Genomic DNA, 26,102 nt, shown 5'->3' with positions numbered 1-26,102 from the left:
GCCCCGCCCCTCCGCACTCCTAGCCAATCAGAGAGGCGATCGTCCCTCCGGCGAACCAATCGGGGCGCTTCCCGAAGGCCCGGCTGCAGGCTGCGGCGGCGAGTGCGGTTGAGCGGTGAGCGGAGAGGACGGCGGGCGGCGCGAGTGCCCATTGGGCGCCGGCTGACAGCTCCCACCGCCGCCACCGCCCCCCTTAAAGGGGCCGCGCCTCCCCGAGACGACCCCGCCGTTCGAGCCGCAGCGCGGTTCCCCGGGCCCGGCACACAGCCTGCGGGATAACGCTACTATTCGGCGTCGCCTGTTGGGTACCGCGCAGCCCGCACGGCTGTCTCTGCGCCGCGGGGCCCCGCCTGCGAGGCAGAGCCCTTTTAAGAGGCCGCGGCGCCGCTCAGGGAAAGCATCGATCGGCGCTATAAAGGTCCGAGCGGCGGCCGCGGTGACAGCGGGGGCGCGGCGGAGGTGGCTGCGGCAGCGCTGGGCGCCATGGACTTCAACGTGAAGAAGCTGGCGTCGGATGCGGGCGTCTTCTTCTCCCGCGCCATGCAGGTGGGGGGGCGGGCTGGAGCGCGTCGCCATGGCAACGGGGCCTGGGGGGGGGGCAGCCCTGGGGGCGGGGGAGTCCCGGGGTTCGAGGGGAAGCACCGCGGGGTGCCCCAGCCCTGGGCCGCTCCCCCCGCCGGCCTGCAGTCGTCTTCCCCATTCCTCCCTTCTGCCTCAGGGCACGGAGCATCCCGCGCTGTACAGCCCAGAGTCTGCACGGGGAGGCTTTCTGAAGCACACGTTACGGGTTTAGGGCAGTTTTGTTGCTCTGTTTTGTTTTTTCCAGCTTTCTGTAAGGTAGAAAAGCGTTTGGGGCTGACATCGAGGCTCGCACAGCTACATCTGCAGTGAGCAGTGCTGGGTAACGTGGAGCAGAGCTGACCGTGTTCCTGGGCTGGGTGGGGAGGCCAGGCAGAGCTCCGTAAGGGTTAATGGGGCGATAGCAGCAGGGATGCTCCTGGCTGCACTGGGGCAGAGGAACAGGGCGAATGCTGGTTGCATTGTTCTTGTTATCCTTAAGCTGTTCTTCAGTCTTGTAGATAGCTGCTAAGTGCACCTAAGCAAGCGACCTGACCCGCTGGGGGTCTGTGCTGTGTCAGGCAGGTGGGGTGGAAGTGGCGTTTGTCACCCAGGAGGTCAGGCTGCAGAGGCTGCCAGGATCTGACAAAACACAGCGCTGTCGGAGGTGGGAAAGAGCTGCTGAGGCCGAGCAGGCAATGTCTCACTGGACTAAAGTGGCATCAAACCATCCTTTAGAAACACCAGGAGCCTGCCCGGGATGCAGCCGTGTCCCAAAACCACAGAGTGAAGGAGCTTGGCTACTTGTGAGGAACAAAGTGTGCAGCAGGTGGTGAGAGGTGGCTGCTGAGCCTGCCTGCTCCTCGGGGGTAACTGGGAAACTGCCCCCGGGCAGGCAGGAGAGGAGAGAGGCAAATCAGAGCTGGTTGGCACCCTGCCCGAGAGCTGAACCCCTGCTGGCGGTTTTGGGACTGGGCTTCTTGTCCTACCCGTGCTGTGGGGGCTGACAAACAAACAGAGCAGCGCTGTGTCGTTCCAAATGGCCCTGTGCAGTGGAATAATCCTGGCTCTTTTAGGGACCGGTCTCCGGTAAACAGATACCATCTCCTGTAATCCTGCCAATGAGTCATATGTCATGAAAAAAAAAATAAATATTAACTACAGGTGCAAAATAAGGAGCAGATGGAAGGCTTAAAGATGCTGTTCTCATGCAAATGACCTTGATAGCAGAAGAAAGGAAGAAATACTGTAAAGAAATCGCATGTTTAGAAGATGTATTGTAAGTCCCTGATAAGTGGTTTTTCAGCTTCAAGGCGTAGGAAGGAGACAGGCATGGGAACAGAGTCTGCACACCAGTTCTAGAGCAAGGAGGCGTTTATAAGTAGTGGCTTCTGCTTGCGACACCTACTCCACATCATCTTGTGTATGAATATTAATGCGAGTAGTCACAGTAGTAATGACTTGAAAGAAAATGGTCACTGGTACTTGCAGGCAGGATGCGTGTGTTTGTGCTGGCCAGGGAGGCTGGAAGGAATTGCCTTACCAAGATGGAGAACCGCTTTCTGAAATGTGGGTGTCCCCAAAGAGCCCTCATCCAGCATGGGTGAGCGCTGCTCTGTCACTACCAAGAGCCAGAAATAGCAGGGAAGGTCTGCTGTTGGCGGTGAAGATTGGGTTTGTAGCAGCCACTTCAGCACAGCAGATCTTCCAGGGGACAAATAGGACCTGGCTGGAATAAGTCCTGTTTTCTCTAGCTCTGGGGATGTTTTTCTCAGCTCCAGGCGTTTAACAAAATGCTGCTTTACTGGAACTGCAGCAACTGGGAGATAAATGGACTGGCCATTATGTGCTGTGCCACTCAGACAGCATTAGCTATTGCTGTCTGGCTGAGGTGTCTGGCCAGCACATGACAGTTTACCTTGTACTGAAAAGGGCTGTAGCACTGCTGAGCCCTCTGAAGCCCTCCGAAAAGGAGGCAGAATGTGGCCAGGAAACCACCTCTGGAGTGATTCCCCGAGGCTTAGTCCAGCAGCAATCCTGGCTTTGAAACCTGCCAGGTACAACCTGAGGTAGGTGCTGGCTGAAGGGCAGGAAGGATTTTTGGCCTAGGCTTAACCCGGGTCATGACAAAAGACCTCAGCAATCCACTGCCACCTTTACGTGGCTTTTCTTACCCCAGGCACCACGTAGCCATTCTCCTACCTGAGGAGAATCGGGGCACCTTGCTGGACTCCCCTCTCCTGGGGGGCAAGGCAGTGCCCGTCCAGCAGGAGCAGGGCAGACACGGCCATGGGGAAGGAGCTGTGCAGTATTTCTCCATAGCTGTGTATGCAGCAACTGTCTTACCAGGCTGTGTACCCCCCCGCAGGGCAGCGTCCTGCAGGCTTTATGGCATCTCTTACGCTCTCAGAAAATGCTTCATAAAAGCGAAGCAGTTACAAGCTAAAGCATAGGAAAAGGGTAGTTGTAAGCCGTGATGCCATGAGAGTGGGAAATAAACTCCTAGGCTCGTACAACTGCATGGATTAAGAGCTTTTCTAGGATTTGGAATCCCAGATGAGGATTTCCTATACTGACACTTGTTTCACCAGTTGCCGCTATCTAGTTAGCATCCTCCAAGGGATGCAGTTACATCCCTAACAGCTCTGGCACCTGCAGGCAGCCCTCACAGAAATCATCCTTATCTTCACTGAAGGAGAATAAGACTTTTTTTTTTTTGTCACCTGCATCTTCCAGTTATCAGTAAACGGGTTTGATCCCAAACCTCCTCAGAGGATGTTATAAAAGCAGTTCTGGCCTCCCTGTAGGAGTTAGCATCAGTTCTGAAGGTGACACATTGGACGGCTGTGCTCTAGACAGGCTGCAAGCCAGATTTTCTGAGGGATGTCTGGAGATGATTGTGGGTGTCTGCCTTCTATCAGTTCTGATGGAAAGTCAGTGGGTGCTGACTAAAGTTACCACTAGCAGCTGTATCTTGACTTGTTCCATCTTAAAGCTCCCGGACAAAGATGGACTCTTCCATCTCCCTGAGCTCTGGTGATAAAGTAGATGTTTCCCCTCTGTTTTCTGACGTTAATGAGGATAATGCCTTGGCTCCTGGGCACCTTAAAAATCAAGAGTACAGGAGGTGACTTCAGGAGAGGGTTTTGAAGGCAAGGGGCACAAGACAGAGCATGTTTCCATTAGAAACACGTCCGTTAATACACAAGGGAAGGATTGCGTCCTTTCCTCACTGCTTTGCTCCTAACTTAACGAAGCTGTCCTGTTAATGGCTTCCTTCTGTCCTTTAGCACAATTTTACTTGGCCCACAGCCTAGCTTTTGTGACTCCCAGTGACCAAACACTCTGTATGTAGCCCAAAGCAGTTGAGATCCAGGTAACTTTTAGATGCTGACTAAGTGGCGAAGGCTTCTTTCCTAATGCAGCCCTGTACGGGATGGGAGGTGGACTTATGGCAGAATCAGTTCAGCTATCTCTGATCACCAGAAGTGCAAATATTACAATACCCTGGGCATTAAGAAGCTGTTAAGATGCTTCAGAAAATCCAATGGCCCAAATACACTGACAGATGCAGCAGACAATTCCAGGTTTAGGACTCCTGGCTCTGGTTCGATCCTTATGACCTAAGGTGGAATACAATCACCCTATAATGATGTCTCATAAGTAACGTTCAGCTGAACAAGCTGGTGACCCTGCAAGTGGGACAAAGACCTGAATTCTGCCACTAGATGCCCTGCAAGGGGGCTGCAGCCACCCTGACAGCTGCCAGCATAGCAGCCTGGGCCTGTTGAAGGGGAGAGGTATGGGGAAATCACACAAGCCTGGAAGACACCAGTTAGGCTGCACTGTGTAAAACAGATGTGGCAGCAGCGGCGTTTGTTCCCTTTGGCTTTAAGGAGAGGAAGGTGCTAATGCTTTCAGCAAAGAAAACAGTGCATGTGCTATTTTAAAGCTTAACCTTGGTGGCCCTAAGTAGCCAGGCTGCAGGCACAGCTGTAGTCCAGAGGGACACATCCAGCTCAGCTCTGCTTGCTCGCTCTCCTGAATTCCCATCAGTGCCTTTAACTGCTCTCATAGGGAAAGAGCAGTTTTCCCCAAGCTGTGAATGCAGCTGCCCTAACTGTAGTCCAGCTCAGCTGTGCCTTTTGTAATCTTTGCCTGTTGCCCAAGTGTTGCTCTCCTGATCTGCCAGCCTGTGTGTCCACTTGGTCTCTGGTAATGCATCTAACATTCCTGCTGGCCAGCCAAGCCTCCCAGAGGAAACCCAACCTTTGGCTGAATTATTGATGCCCTGGAATGCAGCATGACTTTCTTCTTCCTGGAGAGTGAGAATGGCACTCAGCAAAAGGCTGCCCTGCATTATTAATCACTTCATCAGCTTCCCTGCACAAAAACAGAACTGGTGCTCAACTGGGTCAGCTGCAGGAATGTTTCTTTTACAGCAAAACCAGGGAGCCTCACAGCACCGTTACCTGATCTCAGGATGTGGATCCTGAAGTTGGTTCAGGGCAGAGCTGTTTCTGCAGCCATCAGGTTCTAGAAAACAAGTGGGAATAGTTCTTTTTCAGCAGGACTGAGGAGCTTAAGGTTCTTTACAGGCATTGAAATTGCACAGGCTTTGCACCAAGCCTTTAGGCAACTTTAGTACAACCAAATAAGGCTCCCATTTGTACCAGTCTGATGTATTTGGAGCTGGAAAAAACAACAGTGCTTCTGGTATAGGAGCAGCAAGATCCAAAATATTTTCAGTCTGCCTTTTCACAGTTAAGAGTTGTGACTGTATGCTGAGCCTGTCTGCTCCCCTGCATCTCTCAGCCTCACAGCGGAGTCTTATATCTGTCCAGTGGGAAGGAAAAATGCAATCAAATTTTTCTAAGTGTTATGAAAACAAATTCCTAGCAACAAAACTCCTTTGCGTGGAGAGAGCATGGGGGAGTTTTGCTTGAATCACTTGAGCAACCAGATTTCACAAACTGCTGTTTTTCTACCCTGCTTTTCCCTGGCGATACTGACTTAGGCAGCCAGGTAAGGGGATCAGCAGCTGAGACCTGTTGCCACCTGAAAGCTCAGATCTCCACTTGCACCAGACATGAGAGAACCAGCTCATAGGATAAGGCAGTGTAACTTACCTCTAATCTCCTTTGCTGGCTGTTGCTTTCATCTGATCTTGCTGCAAGCTGCTGCTGAAAGAGGTGGTCCTGCTCTCCCCTGCACCCAGTAATGCTGTGAGTTCTCAGCTCCACCTGAAAAGTCACATTAGAGAAGAAATGAGCTGAATCAACAACTTCCTACGCAGCTCCAGGGTTGTCAGACTTTGTGCAGATGAGGAGACAAAAGTGTGCTGTGGGGGAGGAAAGAGGCACCTGCAGCAAGGTGGGCCCAATGCCCCGAGGCTCTGCCTAAGTTTGAACCTTGCAGCATGGCCAACTTGGAGGTGGGGGTGAGGGAGGCACTAAGGGAATTAGGTGGAAGTGGAGAAACAGCCTCAGTGCATGTGAGCTGCAGCCTGCCGTGCTCTTGCACCCACTTCATAACATTTATGCCCTGTTTTTCAATCCCGAAACATAGCCTGAATAAGGAATTTTCTGGCCTGACCCTTTGGAGCTGCAGGCTGTGACTCAGATTCCTGCCCATCCTCCCCTTCTGGCATAGCCTAGGCTTGCAGTGACCATGATGTGTCCTCAACCCTTGTGCAAGACAAAGAGCTATAGTGTTTAACGTGAGATAAGAACAGAATGACTCTGAATCCTGGCTGCTCCCTGGCCAAATGCTGTGATCCATATTTCCAGTGCACTGAGAGAAAGGGTAGGCTGCAGAAAACAGTGAAGTACAGTGATGCTTGGAGCTGCTGCTTGTGACCATAGCAAAGCTCTCCGGGGCTGAACTGATTCAAGGACCTGGCTATAGCACCGTGGAGTGCAGTGATCAGCAGTGATCTGACTCTGCAGCAGCGCTGTAAGAAGCAGGCTGAAATCAGCTGATGAGGAATCAGGGTTAGGCTTGACAGCTCCAGGGCAGATGCTGGTGCAGGATGTGTCTGAACTGCAGGAAGAAGAGCTGGGCTTGAAAGAGATGAGTTCTCAAAAAGCTGTCTGGGAAAGGGGGGCAAGGGAGACTGTTATGCTTGCATCAGAGAGACTTGGCTTGTTTAAGAAAGCTCTTAAACAGATGACTCCAGCATTGGTGCCAAGTACCTGGGAAGTCCCAGTTTGCTGCATGGCAGTGACTCAGCCCTGCCTGGCAGAGTCTGAAAACAGCCCCGAGCTTCCAACAGCGACAGAGGAAAAGCTTCAGTTGCTCACGCATGTCTGATAGCCATGTGTGTCCCCCAGAGACAATCACAGAGGTTGAACACAAAGCAATACAAACACCCTCTCACCTTGAATCAGCTTCTAGCCATGCCCAGCAAAAGCCACAGGGCTACGGCAAGAATGAGCTGAAAATAAACACTGGTAACCAGAGGCTACTGATGCTGAGAAAGAGACCAATGAAGCAACCCCTGGTCATGCTTGGGTGAGACTCCCCTGTCCCCACCAGGCTGCAGGAGGGAATGGAGCCATCCTTGCAGTTCAGCATCCTTCACCACTGACATCTGACAAAAGTTTCCAGGCTCTAGCTTGAATCTTACCCAAGCAGGTCACTGTGTAAACATACCTGCAGGACTTACCTATCTTGGACATCTAGCAGTGTTTGCACATGGCTGACTTCAGGGCTCCTAAGTGCTTGTTTGCTTGCCTCACATGCTGATCCTGGGCTTGCTCCTTCTGACCTTGTTCCCAACATTGTCCTGGATATGTATGCAGCTGGGGCTGTTGGGCAGCTCCTCCTCCAATGCTATGGGAGCAGAGCTTGCCAGAAAGCCTTTCAGGAGGGAGAGGGGACACCAGACCAAAACCCCATGAAGTGAGCTTATTTGCTGCCTACAACTGAGCTGTGAGGTATGGAGAGAAGGTGCAAGTGGCAATTAGACAGGAGTTGCATTTCACCTGAGAGTTTTGGCCAGGCTTTAATCTCTTGGCACCTGACTGTGCCAGGTGTTACACAGCACCATGTCTTGATAACTGAACAGTGGCACCAGGAGCCAACAACAAGGGTTAAAAGGACACGTCCAGCCTCAACGGGGTCCCAAGTAGCACGAGAGTCTGTTAGTGTGGTCCAACAAGATGCTGGTTCCATCAAGAGCAGGAAATTGTGCTTAAAGATGAGGAATTGGACAGCTTCACTGGGACAAGTGAAGTATGGGATTGGGAAGAGAGGGAATAGGCTCTTCTCTCAGAAATCTCCCAAGGAAGCCATGGGCTGCCCAGGCCATCTGACATTGCGCTTCCAGACTGACAGATCTTTTGTTGGGTGCCACTGCCCGGTATGAGAACACAGAGGACTTGCACAGCCTGCTTTTCCCTGCTGATAGCTTTATACTTAGGGGAATCAGGAAGAGGGCGAGAGTCCCTTGCCAGTAGGAATCTGAGCGCTGAGAAAAGTTGGACATCATTATGTTTCTTAATACACTGCGTCAGAACCCATCCATCCACCACGTATCCTAGAGGAAGCATTGAACTGTCACTTGCTGGAAGCATTTCTATCTAAATCCTGAGTTTAAGTCTCCTTACGCCCCAGAGGCTCAGTCAACAGCTCGCTGCCAGCAAGGCAGGAGGTGAGCTGGGAGGTGAGCTCAGACACTGTCAGTCTGATGGCTGTGGGTGGGCATGCACGAGCCCTGTAGTGAAACAGGCATTGTGTATGTGCTCGTCCAACGAGATGGGAATAGGGCCTGGCTTGTGAGATGGTAGGAGCACTTCTGATCCCATTGGATCCCATTGGGTTTGCAGGACTTAGAACTGCTTAGGAGAAGGTAAAGGGAGACAACACATTGCCTCATCTGGAGGGTGTCTGTTGCTCTCCAGCATGAAGTTCTTACACAAGCCACGTACACGTTTAAATAGATTCCTGACAAGTAGGATATTAAGTACCAGACTATTTTCCTCTATAAAAGTTACTTGTTCTGGCACACCTCTCAAACATGGGCTCTATTTTTAGCTGAATGTTTATTCTACTCTTGGGTAAAAAAGATTGCTCTCTTCCCCTGAGAGATGCCCGGTAACAAAGAATGGTGCTTTGAAGGCTCTGTAGCCTTCGGTGGCTCTTAACAGCTCTGTAGCATATCATAACTTTGCTTTAGTAGAACTGACCTTCTCATGACTACTTCTTTCCTGCAGTTTACAGAAGAAAAGTTGGGCCAGGCTGAGAAGACTGAATTAGATGCCCACTTTGAAAACCTTCTGGCCAGGGCAGACTCAACTAAGAACTGGACAGAGAAGATCTTACGCCAGACTGAGGTTCTGCTACAGCCAAACCCTAGTAAGTCCAGCTTCTAACGCTTGAAGGACAAACATCACTTGCACCTCAGTGTTAGGACATACCCTCTGGCAGAAAGCCCTGTTTCAATGGGTTTGTTAGAGCTAGAAGAAGTGTGTCCTTCATCCCCTGTGTAGCTCGAAGGTGGCTGGCTGCTGTCCTGCACAGCCTGGCAGTGCTCCTGAGGACTGGGAGGTGGCTGGAAGGGTGGGAACACCTTCTCCCAGAGGTGGCGTTTGCTGTCCAATGCATGATTGAGGACTGTGGGGATTGGCCACCATGAGTGACAGTTCCAGGGGTCTCCCCATCTCCCATCCTGTAACCACTGGTGACTTACTCATTTCAGGTGCCAGAGTAGAAGAATTCCTCTATGAGAAACTTGACAGGAAGGTACCTTCCCGGGTCACCAATGGGGAGCTGCTGGCACAGTACATGACAGAAGCAGCTAATGACTTTGGGCCAGGGACACCTTATGGTAAGTCAGCCTGCCTAAGCCCTCTAAATCCATCACTTCCTTAGAGGGTAGCCCCACTGCTGTTCTGGTTAAGATTTCCACAGCATGCCTCTCGAAGCAGGGTGGCCTCCACCCGTGGCATCCTGCCTGTTAATTTATCAGCACTATTGCAAGAGGAGAGTCTGCTCTACTGCAGCAGCAAACAGCCCCACAGGAGGAGAAAGGCAGTCCTACCCTGCAGCAAAACATCCTCTGTTGATGGGGAAGGGGGACAGGGTTCTCCCTATCCCTTATACAGTCCTCAAGCCTGACAGAGCTAGAGAGGAAACAAAGACATGCTGATCCACGGTAGCCAGTGGAACTAGTTGCAGGAGACAGAAGCTGCTCGATGCTGTTTCCATGACTTTCTAAATTAACCTGAACAAGGAGTTGCACTGAATGGCCTTAGCTGTGTCCAATCTGAGATTTTTTCCTTTGAGTGTGTCCCGTGAGGGAGGGTGTGAATAAAATCTTTCTCCAGCAAGAGAACAGGATAACATATTTGGGAAGGTCAGTGTTTGGCTACAAGCCTTAACAGGCCCCTTCCTGATCGTACAGCTCATCTTTCTGCTCCTAAATCACAACGGTTCCCCCTCTCTAGGGCTTCTTCAAGCAGCAGACCTGCACAGAAGCACAGCCTTAACTTCCAGCTGTCCTTGCTTTCTGCTATGAGCTTTGTTATGGCTCTCCAAATCAATAATTATTCAATAGCAAACCCTATTACAGGCAGAACAGCTGTAACTGCATCTATGGCAGCACTGCCTCAACTGGATCCTAATCAACTCATTTTTTCTGCTCTGGTGCTTTTAGTTTGCTGCTCTGTTCCTGTGCCTCTGTTTATAAGACAAAGATTATACCGTCCAATCAGCTGTAGCAGTAAAAGAACATCAAGGGAATAAGTGCCTCTGCAGATAGATAAGATCAAAGCTGCATTGGAAGTGGCTGAGAGGAGGTCAGAAGTTAAAGGCAGACTGAAGTTAGGACTAAAGCAGGTGTGGTATGGGCATGGTCACCTTGTCCAGGCACGGTACACTGTCCCTTCTGTTCCCCAACACTGGAGCCTGGTCGCAATGGGTGAGCTGGCTTAGGCCAATGCAATGTTAATTGGTTTCTCCTGGAGTTGAAGGCTCCCATTGTTGCAGGGAAGACCTTGATAAAAGTTGGAGAGACTCAAAGGCGCTTAGGTGCAGCAGAACGGGACTTCATCCACTCTGCCTCCATCAACTTCCTGACACCACTGCGCAACTTCCTGGAAGGGGACTGGCGAACCATATCTGTAAGTATGGTAGCAGGGAAGGGGAAGCTCATCACCCCACCAGAGACAAGGAGGGCAGGGGAAGGGGGAAGTAGTGCTGGCAAAATGCATTCTCCTTCCCTATGAGAAAAGAAGACCTCACACCTCTCCCCTTGGAGAACACGAGGAAGGAGGAATGTCCATCCTAGATCTCTTTAGGGCTGCCATTCCCACAGGGAAGGATTGCTATTTGATCTGCATGAGGGAGGTGAGTCTTTTCTCGACCCCTGCAGCTTAGTAGGTACCACAAGCCCACAGGCTCCTCTCTCTCCAGAAAGTTAGGCTAACAGTATCCCTAACAGGCAGGCACAAAACTCTTGCTAGTAAGATGAACATAGCAACTGCTTGTTTCTCACAGGCACTTTTTGCTAAGAAAATAGGCTTGATCACCAAATGATACATTGATCCTTTCCCTTCCCAGCAGCTCCTAAGCAGCCTGCTCTTATCCCCTTTTCTATCTCTTCCAGAAAGAGCGGAGGATCCTGCAGAACCGCCGCCTGGATCTGGATGCCTGCAAAGCAAGGTTGAAGAAAGCCAAAGCTGCAGAAGCAAAAGCAGCGGTAACTTTTTCTCTCATTCCCTCTGTCCTTCTGGCCACGAGGTTTGACCCACATGAGCAGTTCCACAAGCTGTCTGGACAGAAGTCAGGCTGCCCTACTATGCCCAGGCTCTGGCAGGCATAGGTGGGAGGATTTCTCATCTGGTATGGAAGGGAACTGTGAGCAGGCACAGTGGGTCTGTTCCTCAGATACCCTTCCATGGGAAAGTTATTGAAAGAAATAGTTCTGAGCTGCCAGAGGCTGGAAACTCACACTTAAGCCATGCTCCTGTCTTCTGACTGACAGTGGTTCCCGGCTGTTCAGGTTCTAGCTGGGTAATTTGTATTAGTAACTAAAAGGCCATAACTTCTGACGACTTGCTAAATCTCCCTGGGGACCTGAAAGCAAGCAAAGAGAGAGCTGAGCTGGAAGGTGTACAAGAGGAAAGCATGCTGGGGCTCTGAAGGAGTCCCAGGGTTTCAGACTAGTTATGACTTGGCCAATTTGGTCTTTCCCAGGCAGAAGTGTGGAGGCAGCCTGTAAGGGGTAGCCAGGGTCAGACTGGCTAACAAGAGGCCCTTGCTTCAGCCTCTCTATTCTCATTGTTCATGGTGCTGTCTGGTTACAGGCTGGTATTTCCCTCTGGCTTTGGAGAATTCATGGCTGGTAGGCATGAAGCTCCCAGGACAGTGCAGAAGGGAACTGCTAAGCCAGTGTCCCACAGGCCTGAAACATGGGGATGTGGAATAAGGACTGCAAAGTTCTCTGAGGCCTTTCAGCTCAGGGCTGTTCTCTGGGCAGAGACCAGGTAGCGGGAGGCAGAGAGAATGCAGCTGGGCATAGATGGGTTCCCTGGAGGACCCTGTTGAGGCAAATTGCCATCTTGTACTGCTCTGGCTGTTGACACGAGGACTTGCTAGTAGAAGCAGTGACTATTGCTTTATCTTAGACTTAAGTCGGAACAGGAATTTAGAGAACTTGTATGCTTCCTCCTTTTCTACTCTCTTCCTCTTTACCTTGCTTCGAATATGAAGTGATCCCAAGGCCTCTCAGCTGTAGAAAGACCCTTGGATGGGGATTTCCTGTAGCTAGAGAAGAGAAACCTGGTCTCCCCCTGGAGCTGCAGTGCTGATGCTCTCCAGACAGGATGCAGAGCCACTCTAAGGCTCTCCAAGCCATGCTCGAATAGCTCTGCTGCTTTGAAACAGATCACCACAACAGAAGAGCAACCTCACAGCTGCTGTTGTGGGCACCCAGCTCTGACCCAGCTTAGCTTGAGGGTGAGGTCCCTGGCCTCAGGCCTCAAGGTCCCTTACTAACTACCTGGGGAAAAGGCACGAGTGAAGGCATGGAAGGGTGAACTGCTGCCTCAGCATCAGGCAGGTTAACTCGTGATTAGACCAGTGCTCCCTATAATGTGCCTGGAATCCTGTGCCATACCTCTCCATCCAAGCTGGCCTTAAGTACCGCACCTTCCCCAGCTCACCTCTCTCTTGCTGCTGTTCTCCTTTGTAGTGCAAAACTTGTGTTCCCACAGCTTTTGTCTTGTGACTGACCCTCCAAGTATGCTGCTGCCCAGACCCTTAAGCTGCTGTATGGGTTTCTGGGCTTGTGCATTTCCCTCAGACTTTGTGCTTTGTCCTTCCTGTTGATGCTGTTTTGTTTACTAACCTTTTTGTTTTGTTTCTTTGTAATTTGCTCAGTGTGAGGGAGATGTGAGTATTGACTGTGCTAACAGTGCTGTGATTTTTCTTTAATACCTCTCATTGTCTCTTTCCCATTTTCAATGAAAATTCATAACTCCCTTGTCCCATCAGTAGTGGCCCTGGAGCATGTACTGGTCAGGGCTGTGGCTGCCAGGGAAAGCTGTCCCAAAGGATGGGAGCATTTGTCAGCTGCCTGTAGCTCCTCTAGAGCAGGCATTCAGATCACTGCTTGCAAGCAGTGCTTGAAGGAGGCAGGGGCTCACCAGGATGCACTCAGGCTCCTCTGGCTCCAGGCAGGAGGAGGTCATCCGGGTGGTGAGTCCCTCTCCTGGAAGAGAGGAGGTCCAGAGACAATGACGGGCAAGTTGATCTGGTTGTGGTGCTGTTCTGGCCTTCAGGCTCCAGGGCTCTGCCCATTTTCTCTACTGTAAGAGGGGAGGGAGGTGTTTCTTTTCACCACTGCTTGCAAATACAACTTGCCCATGCACAGGAGTGCAAGAGTAGTTTGCCTCCTTCATCCCATGTGCTGTGACTAGTTTTGGGATTCAGTGGAGAAACAGGAAAAGGGAGGAGAGATTTCTTAAATTGCTTTTGATTCTAAGACAAAAAAAAAAAAAAGCTGTTCCTGGGGAACATCTCCTCTCCCCACAGAGAGGAGTCAAGCTTAGTTACAATGCTAGCCTCAGATTTCACTGGTGCATTTTTCATCCTTATCCTCAAGTTTGACTTAAAATAGGAATCACTCCTCCTGATTGCTTCCTCCTGCCATCCCCAAAACTCCTCGATGGTTGAAAAATCTCTTCTTGCTGGGACTGCCTGAATGCTCTTCCATACACCAGTCACTCATCCCAGCAAGCTGCTCTGGGCTGCTGCAGCTCCCAGCTAATCGGGTCAGTTGGTATAAGTAGATCTGGGTGAGCCGCAAAGAGATTAACCTGGGAGAGGAAATGTGGGGCCTGAGAGGATTAGAAATCCAGCAGGGTTACAGCTGACATGTGTGCCCACCTTGCACTCCAACCCATGGCACAATAAGGGCTGACCAGGGCTGGGCCTTATCTATTGCACTGCTGTGATGGCCCCGAGGTAGGCTAGCAGGTTGGCTCATCTCTGGGTGACATTACAGCCAGAGGCCATTCTAGGAAGGGGCCTAATCTTTTCTTAACTGAAAAGATGATTGTTCCATGATGGCTAATGAGCCCTCACTATGTGTGAAGATGGACCAGGTCCCCTGCATTCCCAACAAGGAAAGCCCCTGGAATGCTAAGTCTTCGTGTCCCAGGGTAGGGGCTTAGCTGTTGGAAAGGTGACTTGGAGAATTTCTGACTTCTAGACTGAAAACTTACATGCTGCCTTTCTTGGCAGCAAAGCATTGGGCTAGATCTTGTTTGGTCATGCCATGCACCTCAATGAAAATAGATCTGAGCCTGTTAGGTGGAAACATGCTAAGATGCTCGGTGAAAGTAAGAACAAGTAGATGTCTCTCCTTAAAAGGCACTATGGAAAGTACATTGTGATGCTAGTAATCGTGTCCTCTTCACGGACGAGGCCCTCACATTTCTAGGACTATGGATGGGAAGCAAGGGAAAAGAAGGTCCTGTCCACTGGACTGAGCCAACATGAGATGAGCAACGTCATGGCTGTAAGGCAATGGGAATCACGTTCAGGGTTGTGCTGTCTCACCTGCACTCCAACTAGCTGCTGTATGAGCTAACAGCTCTAAGTACAGGGAGTTCATAGAAGCAGAAATATCTACTGTTCGAGTACCAGATGTGACTGCATGAGCCTGTCCTCTTCCTCTTGCACAAACCCGACTTCCACCTGGGGACAATTTCCAAGCATCACTGCCCAAACTGTTGGGAGAATTCCCTCCTGCAATCATGGGAATTTGAACTCAGCTTCCAGCACAGAGGGGAAACAACAGCAGCCCCTTATTCTAACTATTGCCCAGCTGATTCCTGTCAACTCTTCTACATGACTTGTACATGAAACTCTATTCCCCCTATTAGGCTGTGCCTGACTTTCAGGAGACTAGACCTCGTAATTACGTTCTCTCCGCCAGCGCATCAGCGGTAAGATTGCTTCCTCATAGATGTTGCCCCTTCAACCTCTTCCTGCCCCTCTCTCCACCTGTGCTCAGGTGCCCCTCAGACCCAGTGCTCTGCTGTTTTCAACATTTTAATGTGACATGGGATGCCCAGAGTTCCTCTGACTCAATTGTAGGGATGCAGATCACCCTTCTGGGAGTGCGTTATCAGGATCTGACACTTTTGCTGCTTGGTTTGCTTTCCAGTTCCTCTCCCTGTCTGTTTCCACATTTGCAATGGGAATCTTCTGGCAGTGTTTTTATTGCTAGTAGAGCAACTGAAAGGAAAAAAAGCCCTCAAAGGCTAGCCTTTCTGGGTGGTCCCAACCTTACAAAGACAACATTGCATGATTGATAGCTGACCAGTCGTTTTGATGCTTGGAGGCTTTCTGGCCAGTCAAGAAAAGCAAAGGTGAAAGAGTCTGCCACCCATGGTGCCAGTGACCTAGAAGGCTGACAGTACAAGCTTGTCTATTCTGCAAATACAGGTCAATTCTTTTTACCTTTCAACTTATTACCTACCCTCCTGGTGTCTGCTGTTGGTGGCTATTAAGCAGGCACATGCTGGGGTGGATGTATAGCCTGTTGCATCTCTATTGCGTTGCACTGAGTGGTTGTGGTCAAGCAATTGACTTTCTGTGCTGTGTTGATGGCTCCCTATTGCACAGTGTCACATTTCTCGTTAAAATGTTGAAAACTGATCATCTTGCTTCCTAAGTAGTGTTGAGAACAACACTGATGCCTGTTAATAGAATAACCTGGGACTGAAAGGGCTTGGGAGGGCGATCTACAAAAACACAGTAGGCCCAGCCTACTAGCAAACCAAAACCCTCATGGTAGCAAGTCCGATTTGGTTAATGGGGAACCCATCCCATTTGGAGAAACAGGTATGTCTGGGCTGATAGCATCAGTGTTAGTTCCCAGGGGGATGTCCTGACCTTCTTGGAGAGTGATGCTGGGATCAGAAATAGCTTTGCACAAAACTAGAGCACTATCTCAACAGGTAACTGGCTGGGTGATGAGGCTTCCTGGGAAGAAGCTGATACTGGTGATGCTGCAGCAATTACTCAGTTTCCATCTCTCCTAGCACACAACTAGCATCAGCCTGTGGCTTCTCTGCTGGAAAGGTCTGTTCGAGGACAGTGCAGATACTGCAGTAATGGACTAAAACTGAACTCTAGGAGAATCAGAAGAGAAACAGGGCTTTCCTTGCCTCTGAATAGCTCTGACTAGATCAGCATATCCTGATCATTCCTTGAAGCTTTCTAAAGCAGACCTGAAGAAAAGCATTTGCAAAACGTGCATTAGCATCTTGCAGAGTGCCCAGATGCTCAGTCAGATGTGTCTGGTCATCATCTAACTGCAAGCTGATCTGCTTGCTATACTGCAAAGCTGCTATGGGATCAGATGCCAAGTAAGGTAACACAAAAGGGGAAATGAATTTGGGTTTTTGCTAACCCATGGGTGTCCACCCTGTCACATCTCTGCCTAGGTCAGTGGTCCCTGTTCAGAGCTTTGCTCAGGAGGCTCTGACAGCAGAAACAACAAGGGGCAGTTAGCTCAGAGCAGGACTCTAGCTCATACTTGCTCTAGATAAGCAGTTGGCACTGACTTTGATCAGTTTGAGGGTTGCACAGGAGTGTCTGTGGCAAACACCCCAGCCTAGCCAACAGTGGTCCTCATGGCTTCCAAAACACCTCTTTCAGAGTTTGCAGTCCGTGGCTGAGTGCCATCTGGCATCCAGCCTGCACTAGCAGGGTGACTTTAAACAGCAATTGAAAAATCTAACCAGTAAAACACAGGCTAAGCCTCGACTGCTCCCCAGCTCAGTGCAGGCAGGACTGCTCTGCAACACGCACTCTAATCCCAGCACTCATTCCAAGGAGTCAGACATTGCAGTGGTGTAGGAGCATTTCATACTGTTGCTTGCTTTTTCCCAGGCCAAAGTCCTTTGTACCACTTCTCTATCAGTACACACAGGTTGTAGAGCAGTCTTTGCTGTTAACCTTGCTTTTAACCGGCTCTCTTCTGGAGGGAGGGATTGCTTATGCCCAGGTAACAGTTTCATCTCGCAGGTGAGTAAACAGGTCAGCTCTTCCCTGGGCCAGATGACCTCAGCAGGGACAGCTGAACTCTAATTTGGATTCTAAACTCACATTGTTGCTGGGGAGAGGTTGATAACCTGGTGCTTTTATTTTTCCCTTCTGCAACAGGAGGGCTTAGCTGGAAATGCATACAGCTGGATACAAGTCCCTTATCTCAGCCCAGTTTTATTTAAGTTGGAAGCTGAGGAGCAATTTCTCCTCTCTCCCACACTGACCTTTTGTTTGTGTGTAAGAAGGTATATCCCCTTCCCTCAGACCCTGCCACTTGCCATGCTGTGTATTCCTAGGAATGATTCCAAGAAAAACATATTGAGTACCTTAAGAGGGTTCCTCTGGCTTGAGCTGGGGTGGAGAAAGACAGGCACAGATCATGGCCATCTGTTCTACCCCCTGAACAGTCTGAAGTGTTTCTGACTAAAACGATGCATGGTAGATCTGGGCAGAGCCAGAATGCCTCAAAGCACCTTAAGGTCAGAGCTGGAGAACGTGCCAGCAAGCCTGACAAAAAAGAAATGAAACTGGCTGAAAGTTCAGTGGGTACTGCAAGGATCAATTGGGTCTGAAATGTCTTTAGTACTGCCCATGCTATCCAAGTAGAAAGACCTGTGACCAAAAGCTTTCCCTGCTGCTCTCTGCTAAGTGTTGCTCTGGAGGCCTCACGCCACAGCAGCACCTCAGGCCAGGACCTGCTTCTCAGCTGCCTGCAAAGGCATTCCCTCCATCACTCTTCTGGAGTGGGAGCTGTTAGGCTGAGGAAGGGCAGGGGTGTGTGTCCCTGTGCACTGCTGGAACTGCCCAGGCCTCGTCTGTGTTACAGTGTGACTCAGAGTAATAAAACACCCATGTGAAGGACACAGAAAGCTCCTGGCCTCACTGCACTGAGTGCTGCACCGAGGACAGCCTGCAGTAAGAGGACTGGCCATAATAACTCCCCAAACAAGGAAGAGATGCCAGCCAGGCTACTCACCATGAAACAGGAGCAGAACCACAGGACCAACAGCTTCCTGCCCCAGCCATTCCCCCGTAGCAGCAGCACTGGCGCTCCTTACTTTGCTGGTGGGGCTGTCTGTGCACCTGGGCTGCCACAGCCCACCTGAGGGCAGTTCCTGGTGAACGAACTGCAGCAAAGCTCAGCTGGGAGATCCTGGATACAAACAGAGGGGGTTCTCCTCACACTCCAGCATCCCACCTATGCTCGAGCAGTGCTGTGCTGAACTTCCCCAGTCTGCAGAGGCAGCAGAGGTGAGGCCATCTCCCCCAGCCCCATGGATGGGGGTGTTACTGGCAGGCTGGTGTGCTTCCAGGGAGCCTTAGTGGCATCCCTTCATGTTGCCAGAGCTCAGGAGCAGTTGTCTGCTGAGGAAAGGCCAGGCCAAGGACCTCTGGGAAGGATCAATGTGTTTTTCTACCTCATTTCTCCCTTGCCCATCGCTATGCATGACTTTTGTCAATTGTTTCTTGTCCTGGAGCCAGATCCCAGCAAGCAGCTGTCAGTGTTGTGCTGCCCAAATGTGCCCCCGTGGGGGACACTGAAAGGAGATGGGAGACTTCTGGGGAAGTCTGTCTGAGGAGCTGCCTGCTCTCACCTGCAGGGCTAGAGGAAGGCACCCAGGGAGGAGAGTAGCTTGATGTTTTGCCTGGCTTGAAGGCAGCATCCAGCCATTGCTCCCTTCTTCCTGTAGCTGAACATGACCACTGGTAGCTGCAGGCTGCCTGGATTCTGAACCCATTAACCTGAGCTCTCTAGACCAGTGGTTGAGGATTGCTGGCCTCTGACTTGAGCTCACAGCAGTTCCCAGGCCCTATTTGTGGGCTTAAGCAGCTCACCAGCCTCACAGCACTCCTAAAAGAAGGGCTGTCCTTCCACACTGTGTCCTGCAGGCTTCAGCAAAGTAACCCATGCACTCCAGAGGACTCTGCTGCTTAACTGCGTCCTCCTGGAGCTCATTAAACACAGTTATCTTAAAAACGCTGGCAGGGAGCAGAGCTGGAGTGCTGGCTTTGGTGGCACAGACTTGCTCTCCCATTGTGAAACCGAGCTCAGGAATGCAGGAGTGAGAGGAAGGGACCCAAGCCTGGCAGCTGCTGCTGGGTGAAGGGCTGGCTGTCCCTGGAGCTGGCCTGCTGCGTCCACGGAGCGTCCTTGCCCATAGGTGTTAATGCCGAGTGCCTCTCGACGTCTCCAACACTGACCTCCTTTCCTGTTGCTCTGTGGTCCCCACAGCTTTGGAGCGACGAGGTGGAAAAAGTAAGTACCCAGCTGAAATGGTGCTCAAACCTTTTTGGGGCGCTGGCGGCATTCAGTGGGGGGGCTGCAGGCTCCTCCCCACTCGTGTGGGCACGGGAAAATCGGTGCCTGAGCTGTCAGCCCCGGTCCCAGTGCTGTGGCTGTGCTGCTCATTGCTGTTCTGGGAGGAAGCTGCCCCTGGGCCAGCTGGCCATGCTTAATGTGAAGGATTTCCCAGGCAAACCAGGCCTGCTTGTGATTACGAGCAGCTGGGAGAGCCCTGCACGGGTGTCACAGGAGCAGAGTTGATGTCTGTACCACAGTTCAGCTCTGCTCCTGTGGGAAGGGCCCTGCCTGCTCCAGTGCTGCATGTGCCTTGTGTTAGCAGCCAGGAGTCCATTGCCTGCTTGCCCCGGGGAGCAGGCAGGAGCTCTGAGCAGGGCTGGAGTGAGGACTGAAGGTTTCCTTGTGAACAGCCCCTGCTGATGGAGGGAACGGCTCTGTGAGGAGGGCAGGGTGGGAGGATTGGAGCCCGCCGTGGAGTTCAGTCTGGTGAGCTGCACCTTCCCTGCTGAGGGGATCCACAGGGCCAAGTCCCAGATCTTGTTTATATATATTCTTGGGTTTGTAACTCATCTATGAAGATGGATGGGCTGCTGATGGACTAAAGACCAGGGTGAACTCTGTGTGGAGCTCCAGCATGGCATGGGGCTTCCAGAGGCACCTTCCCATTGCCTTTCACGTGTCAGATACCCCCAATCAGATGGTAGCCTGAACTGCAGGGGGATAGAATGGCACATTCCTGCATGCTGTGCATGATAGCATCCCATTGCTGCCTTACTCTAAATGCATCGTGAGAGCAGACCAGCCGTTCTTACTTTAAATTCTTCTTCAGTCCCTCAAACAAATGAGCTGACTGCAGTCACAGGCACGCAGGGCTCTGTTCCTTTAGTCCTGGTTGGATGGACTGAAGTGTTGCTGTTGTCGGTCACGAGTTTCAGACAGCTCTACCACTACTGGAGTCTCTGCTCTGCAAACTGAAGCAAAAATCTTGGTGCTTGATAAGGCTCTGTACTGAGATTTTCCTAGCATAGTCCCCTCTTCTCCTTTAAATAATCCCTTTTATACAGAGGATGCAAGAAAATAGATCGTTTGTAGCTTAAAATAGGCAAATCTGATTAAAAGACAGTCAAAGCATTTATTGCTTCCAGCCTATTCATACAGCAGTACAACTCGCACGTCCTCCTTGGTGCTAAGGAACGGGGACAAATAATCCTGTTTGTCACCCTGTGGTGCTGGGGGGAGAGCGGGCAGCAGAGCCTCAGACAGCTCTGCCACTTCTGGAGCTCTTCTCATGCAAGAAATCATCGGGGTGTTCTGGTACTGCAACGCTGCCTTAGTGGAAGTAAGCTGTTTGCTGCTGGGGGAAGAGATGCTCTGTATTAGGCAGAGTCTCAGGTGTCAGTTTGTCTTTGAATTCCCAATGTCTACTGCATAGCTGCCTTCTGATAACCACGGTTGAATTCCTCCTGCTCAAAATAAGTAACTAGCCTTAAAGGAGAGCCTTTGGTAGAAGCTGGATCGTCATCTCAGCTGGAGTGTAGTTATTAATCTGGGAAATGCTCCCTGGCCTCAGCCTTTGTTCTGTGGTGATAAAAAGGACACTGGCAGAAGTGGCACTTCTGGAGAGACCTGAGGGATAGGAGGGGGTGTCAGCAATGCTCCACAACTGCACTTTGGAGCAGACTTGCAGGCATGCTGACAAGAACTGTCCTGCTTCCAATGACACTTTGCTTGGGGCGGACACTGATGTGCAGCGCTGGCTGTGCGGTTCGTGGAGCACTACAGCAGGCAGTAAAGGGATGGGTGGTAGCGCAGCGTTGGCTTTCCACCTATCTCAGGATTAACACAACCTCTCCAACCTCACGTTCTAATTTAGGAGCATCCTGGCTTGACGTATCAGTCTTGAGCTGTCATGCCATGAGCTGCAGTGATTCAATGAATGATTGAGCAGGAATCAAGTTGAAATACAGCCAGAGACCACTGGGATTCCAACCCAGGGTGTCCTGTGCCTGACATTCAGTGCCACACGGACCCTACTAAGCCATCACCACACTCATCTCAGTGCCAAAAGGGGAGGAGGGGTTAGAGGAGGAGGTGGGTATTGGCTTCCCCTGGAAAAAGCAGAACAGGGGTCCTTGCCTTTGCTGTGTCGAACACCCCATCCTGTTTTGCAGGCAGAGCACGAGCTGCGGCTCACTCAGACCGAGTTTGATCGGCAGGCAGAGGTGACACGTCTGCTGCTGGAGGGGATCAGCAGCACACACGTGAGTCTTCCCGGGTAGCTGGGGTGGGGGCTGAGAGGCTCTTGGCTCTTTTATAGAAGGCTGCCAAGGGGATGATGAGCCCTTCACCGGGAGCAGACGTAGAAGAGCTCATCAATTGAGATGTAACAGCAACCTCCTCCAAAGGCTTGGAGTGCTCACACTAAAATCATAACGAGGCATGCACAGGCAGTGCCACTGGGATGCCCAGTCCTCCAGGTGTGTCTGAGGCACAAACACCTTGTTCTTCTCTTGTGCACTCGCCACGTGCACGCTGCTGGAGTGCCAGAACAGCCTCCTTTCTCCTATCACCATTGGCCTTCTGCAGCTTTCCCAACTTGACAATGAAAATATTCAACCATGGTGTCCTGGCACCCAAACTCAGCCTGGCTTCTGGTCCTTCTCCATCCAGGTGAATCATCTTCGCTGTCTCCATGAGTTTGTGGAGTCTCAGACCAACTACTACGCTCAGTGCTATCAGTACATGCTGGACCTGCAGAAGCAGCTGGGCAGGTGAGACAAGAAACGGCTTTTGCTTCCCTAAGGGTTACTCCCTCGTCTGGTCATCGCCAGTTCAGGCCTCCCTCCTCTTCAACAGAAGCTTAACAGCCCCCTACAAGCTCTGACAGAGCTTCTGAGCTTACAGAATGGTGCTCAATGCTAACACATCTAGAGCAGGCTTTACCGTTAGATTCATCTGAGATTTATACGTTCATCTCAAAACACGATGGCCAAGAGTCTGAATGTTCTTCTAAATTAGTTAAATGACACAAGAGACAAATTCCTGTTGCCAAGCAACAAGCCTGAGTGTGCTGAGCTGCAGCAGTAAGCAGTTCCATGCTGCGGGGAGGGCTCTTCTGTCTGCTACCTGTTATGCTCTGACCCAGGAGGGACCTCTGTCTGATCACTCACTATTCCTGTTTCATTCTTTTCCATGCTTGCAGCTCCAAAGGAGAAATGTAAGTAAAATGTTACACAGGACCGGTTCTAAGAGCTCTGCTCTACACCTCAGCCAAACCGTGGAGTCTTTGCAGGCTCACTACTAAGGCCAGCAAGGGCCAGAGCTGCACTCCCATAGTGCAGAATGGGAAATCTACAGATAAACGAGACCTGGCTTCATTGCCATCTCTGTAAAGAGCCCCAAAGCCTCCAGCTGCAGTATCTCCCAGTGCTACACTCAGCAAGTTTGCTGCCAGTCCTTTAGCAGGACGCTGGAAGAAAAGCAAGCAGACAGATTTCCCTGTTCCACAGCCTCAGCAGCTGAGCACTACGTGCACTTCCCTCCTTTAGGGCACTGTAGGTACGTTCCAGCTGTTAGCAGAACTCTGCAGTATCACCTCTGCACTGTGGCTGCTGAAGGGAAGCGCCGTTTCTCGGTTCCTCCCAGCAGAGCCTCACCCAACACTGCTCTTCTCTCCTGTGTAAGATTTTCAGGCACGTTTGTAGGGAATGCAGAATCCACATCTCCACCCCCAGCTGCTGCCTCTCCTCCAGCTGTCGCTGCCACCACTCTCCCCGCTGTGCCTACCATCCCAGTTGTCCCCACCATTGTTGGGGTGCCGAATACTGTGGCAGAGAGCGTCCTGAACCCAAATGAAGTCAAGCCTCCTGCCAGCGGGACGCGGAAGGCCAGGGTCCTGTATGACTATGAAGCAGCTGACAGCACCGAGCTGGCACTTCTTGCAGATGAGGTTAGTACCTTCCCTTCACACTGAATTTTGCTCTCATTGCCTACCATTCTGTTGCATGCTCAGCCATGTCTTGGTTTTTCCTGCCCCTAAACCCTCTCTGTATGGAACTACTAATGGAATCTTTTCCTTGACGTCCACTGAATTGCAGTGAGTTGGCACTCAGGGCCACATTCATGCCAGAAAGTCTTTTTCTTCCTACTGGAATATCCTGTTGTACCCAGCTAACAGAACACCCCAGCATTCATGGTGTTCACTGAGACCCTCAAGCCCAGCTAGCTTTTGAGAGCAGTGGCACAGGCTACTGGCTGGAGGCCTGGTCTGATCATGCTGAGAACAAAGGAAATGCTGCAAACTATTCCCATGACTGTAGACTTCTGTCTTCAGAAAGGATGACACGGCACTATCAAGACACCCAGGAGGCAAAAATACCTTTTCATTCTCCAAATGGACTGAATGTAGCAGGGACTTGAGTGGGCAGTACATCTTCTGTTAAAGCTGCAAATAGTTCCAGGAAGGTTCCAGGGGAAAAAAACGCAGATGCCTGCTAAGTGAACTTCAGGAATTAACTTGCTGTTCTTTAAGTACATCTGACTGAACTTTGGGCTCTGTCTGCAGAAGGTCCTGTCTAATGCTGTCTTCTCTCCACAGATGATCACTGTGTACAGCCTGCCAGGCATGGATCCAGACTGGCTCATAGGGGAAAGAGGGAACCAGAAAGGGAAAGTTCCTGTCACTTACTTGGAACTGTTAAGTTAAACGTCCCCCAGGAAGAAGAATGTGTACAAACAGAATGCACCCCTCATCTCCTGGCACTTCTAACGTGGATTTCTTCATCAGAGACCATTGCTCTCTTCAGGGTTGGCACTCCATTGCTAATATGGGAATCGTGGGGAAGAAGTGGTAAAACTGTTACAGAAGGGTTGTGGGAAAGGGCCAGTGGCACCAAGAATTCATAAATACCAGTGCAGCCTGCTTTGAGGTTAGTCTTGATGGTGCAAGATTCCTTGATTACTTTTTCTACCCTGCCCTAGTCTTGTTTATCACGGTGGCTTTCCCAGGACCAGCAATCTGTCTCCCTCAGCTGCTGCTCATGGAGTTTAAGTTACGCTTCCCTTGTGTTTGGTGTCAGCTAGTGCCTGTCTGCCCCTCCTGTCCTCTCTGTTCCTCAGTAGAAAAGCCTGAGTCAAACCACTGAGCATTCCAGTGGGAAAGTGTCCCACACAAACCCCCTCACATAGGCTAGCTCTTAAGGAAGCCACATTGAAGAATTAAGAGCCACTTAAATTCAACAGGGAGAGCAGTAACACAAGGCTTTCTAAGAGCTGTGCTTACTACAGTGGTGCCTGATGGCTTCCATTAGTACTGTCCTCTGAAGCTGGAATGAAATGTCTTTGAAGACAAACCTAGTAACATAGGGCCTGTATGTCAGAGATCAAACCTCAGTGCAAGGGACCATGCATCTTGCTTGCATTTCCTCTGAAAAACTACTCAGACTGCAAAGAGTTTACAAGCCTTCTGACAAAGCTTTGCTCCCCGTGTTAACTGTCCTGGCTTTTCTTTCGGCGTCTGTTCCAGGCATGTTGTAGCCTGACTTTACTTTCACCCTAGATGACTGATGTAAACAACACCTTCCCTCCGGTCACAGCAGTGAGCAGACTTGGTGCATCCCAGTGCAGTAAGGAGCAGTCCCACTTGCTGTTATCTCCAAAGAGCCATTCCTGGCCGCACACATATCCAACAGCTCAGGCTGCCCCGGTGCATGTGCTGGGTTAGCTCAAAGGGAGTGCTAAGGTGTGTATGCATCTTAATCCTATAATGCTCTTTTTAGCTAGAGCTCAACTGAAGGACTGCTGTTGCTGTGTAACTAGTTTTCTACTTAAGCTGGATTGAAGAGAAATTCACCTGCACCAGGCTTTCTGTTCACTGCCTTCCCCTTGGTATGTCAGAACTAACTTTGCTTGTTTATTATCTTTTGCACTTTCCTCAATGGTATTGTGACCACTCTAATGTAACAGGGCACTGAGCGCCTGTGTATGTAGGGCTCATGGTTTTCAGCACTTATTTGCCAATAAACGAACTGCCTGACCTCCTGCCTCAGTGTCTGCCGTGGGCTCAGGGCTGCTCCGCTGTAACTGCAGCTTGGAGGGAGAGGAGGGATGCAGGTCAGGCAGGAGCTGCGCCATGCTGGTCTCGGAAGCTGGGTGTAACAGCAAAACAAAGCTCCAAATCCTCCCTGAAACTCTCAATGTGCCTTAAGCTCGTTAATGTCTTTCAGTTCCTTTCCAGATGACACATCTCAGTTGTACTACAGATTCATGAGTTCTGAGAAATAGCTCCTCCTCAGCCTGAAACAAAAATAGGGCAGCAGAACGACTTCAGCTGCTGAGAGACTGGGAACGTTATTAGACATCTAACAACCCTTTTTGTTGTTATGGAGACTACATCTGCTGCTAATCTAAAACCCTAAAGCCTCGTCCTTAGCCCCCAGCTTGGAAAGGAGGGATAGAAGGAACTCCTGGGAGAAGCAGCTGTTCCAAGGCTCTGTAATGTAGCAATAGCTCTGTTTTTCTACAGTTAACAAAGTTAATGGGTAATCAACTTACACTGTTCCAGTTTTACAATTGCAGTGATACAGCTTCACTGTAGATACCTATTCCCAAGTCCAGTTACATCCCTGTTATTCCTCTCCGTGGTGTACTGCAGAAAGAACAGCAGCAACACTTAATG

The 26,102-nt window shown here is 50.7% G+C and overlaps 1 protein-coding gene and 1 long non-coding RNA gene across 11 annotated transcripts; one reads left to right on the top strand and one right to left on the bottom strand.

Annotated features, from left to right (window-relative positions):
• Positions 1-441: 441 nt before the first annotated feature.
• On the top strand, positions 442-25,461 carry SH3GLB2 (SH3 domain containing GRB2 like, endophilin B2). 9 transcript variants are annotated; one of them, XM_015279476.4, is made up of 13 exons: positions 442-546; positions 8,775-8,916; positions 9,260-9,388; positions 10,549-10,682; positions 11,168-11,260; positions 12,943-12,954; positions 14,952-15,014; positions 19,358-19,381; positions 21,598-21,687; positions 22,097-22,197; positions 22,629-22,643; positions 23,111-23,375; positions 24,024-25,461. In XM_015279476.4, the coding sequence occupies exons 1-13, from the start codon at positions 484-486 to the stop codon at positions 24,129-24,131; spliced, it is 1,239 nt and encodes a 412-aa protein (XP_015134962.1). In that variant the 5' UTR covers positions 442-483; the 3' UTR covers positions 24,132-25,461. The 9 variants fall into 9 exon arrangements, with proteins under 9 accessions (XP_015134962.1, XP_015134964.1, XP_040505003.1 ...); XM_015279478.4 differs by lacking the exon at positions 12,943-12,954; XM_040649069.2 differs by lacking the exon at positions 14,952-15,014.
• On the bottom strand, positions 613-23,203 carry LOC124417281. Of its 2 annotated transcripts, XR_006931699.1 has the most exons (4): positions 18,101-23,203; positions 13,209-13,273; positions 5,688-5,801; positions 613-5,094 (listed from the first exon to the last, which is right to left on the bottom strand). It is a non-coding gene; the product is annotated as an uncharacterized LOC124417281 (long non-coding RNA). The 2 variants fall into 2 exon arrangements; XR_006931698.1 differs by lacking the exon at positions 13,209-13,273.
• Positions 25,462-26,102: the final 641 nt, after the last annotated feature.

Source organism: Gallus gallus, chromosome 17, assembly GCF_016699485.2.
Source record: "Gallus gallus isolate bGalGal1 chromosome 17, bGalGal1.mat.broiler.GRCg7b, whole genome shotgun sequence".
Lineage (NCBI taxonomy): Eukaryota > Metazoa > Chordata > Aves > Galliformes > Phasianidae > Gallus > Gallus gallus.
The sequence above is the reverse complement of the archived record's forward strand: the minus strand, read 5'-3'. Positions and strand labels throughout refer to the sequence as shown.

Coding starts and splice junctions, on each gene's coding strand:
- SH3GLB2 (XM_015279476.4), top strand. CDS start 484: ATGGACTTCAACGTGAAGAAGCTGGCGTCGGATGCGGGCGTCTTCTTC. Junction 547..8,774: donor TCTTCTCCCGCGCCATGCAG/GTGGGGGGGCGG, acceptor TCTTTCCTGCAG/TTTACAGAAGAAAAGTTGGG. Junction 9,389..10,548: donor TGGGCCAGGGACACCTTATG/GTAAGTCAGCCT, acceptor CCATTGTTGCAG/GGAAGACCTTGATAAAAGTT.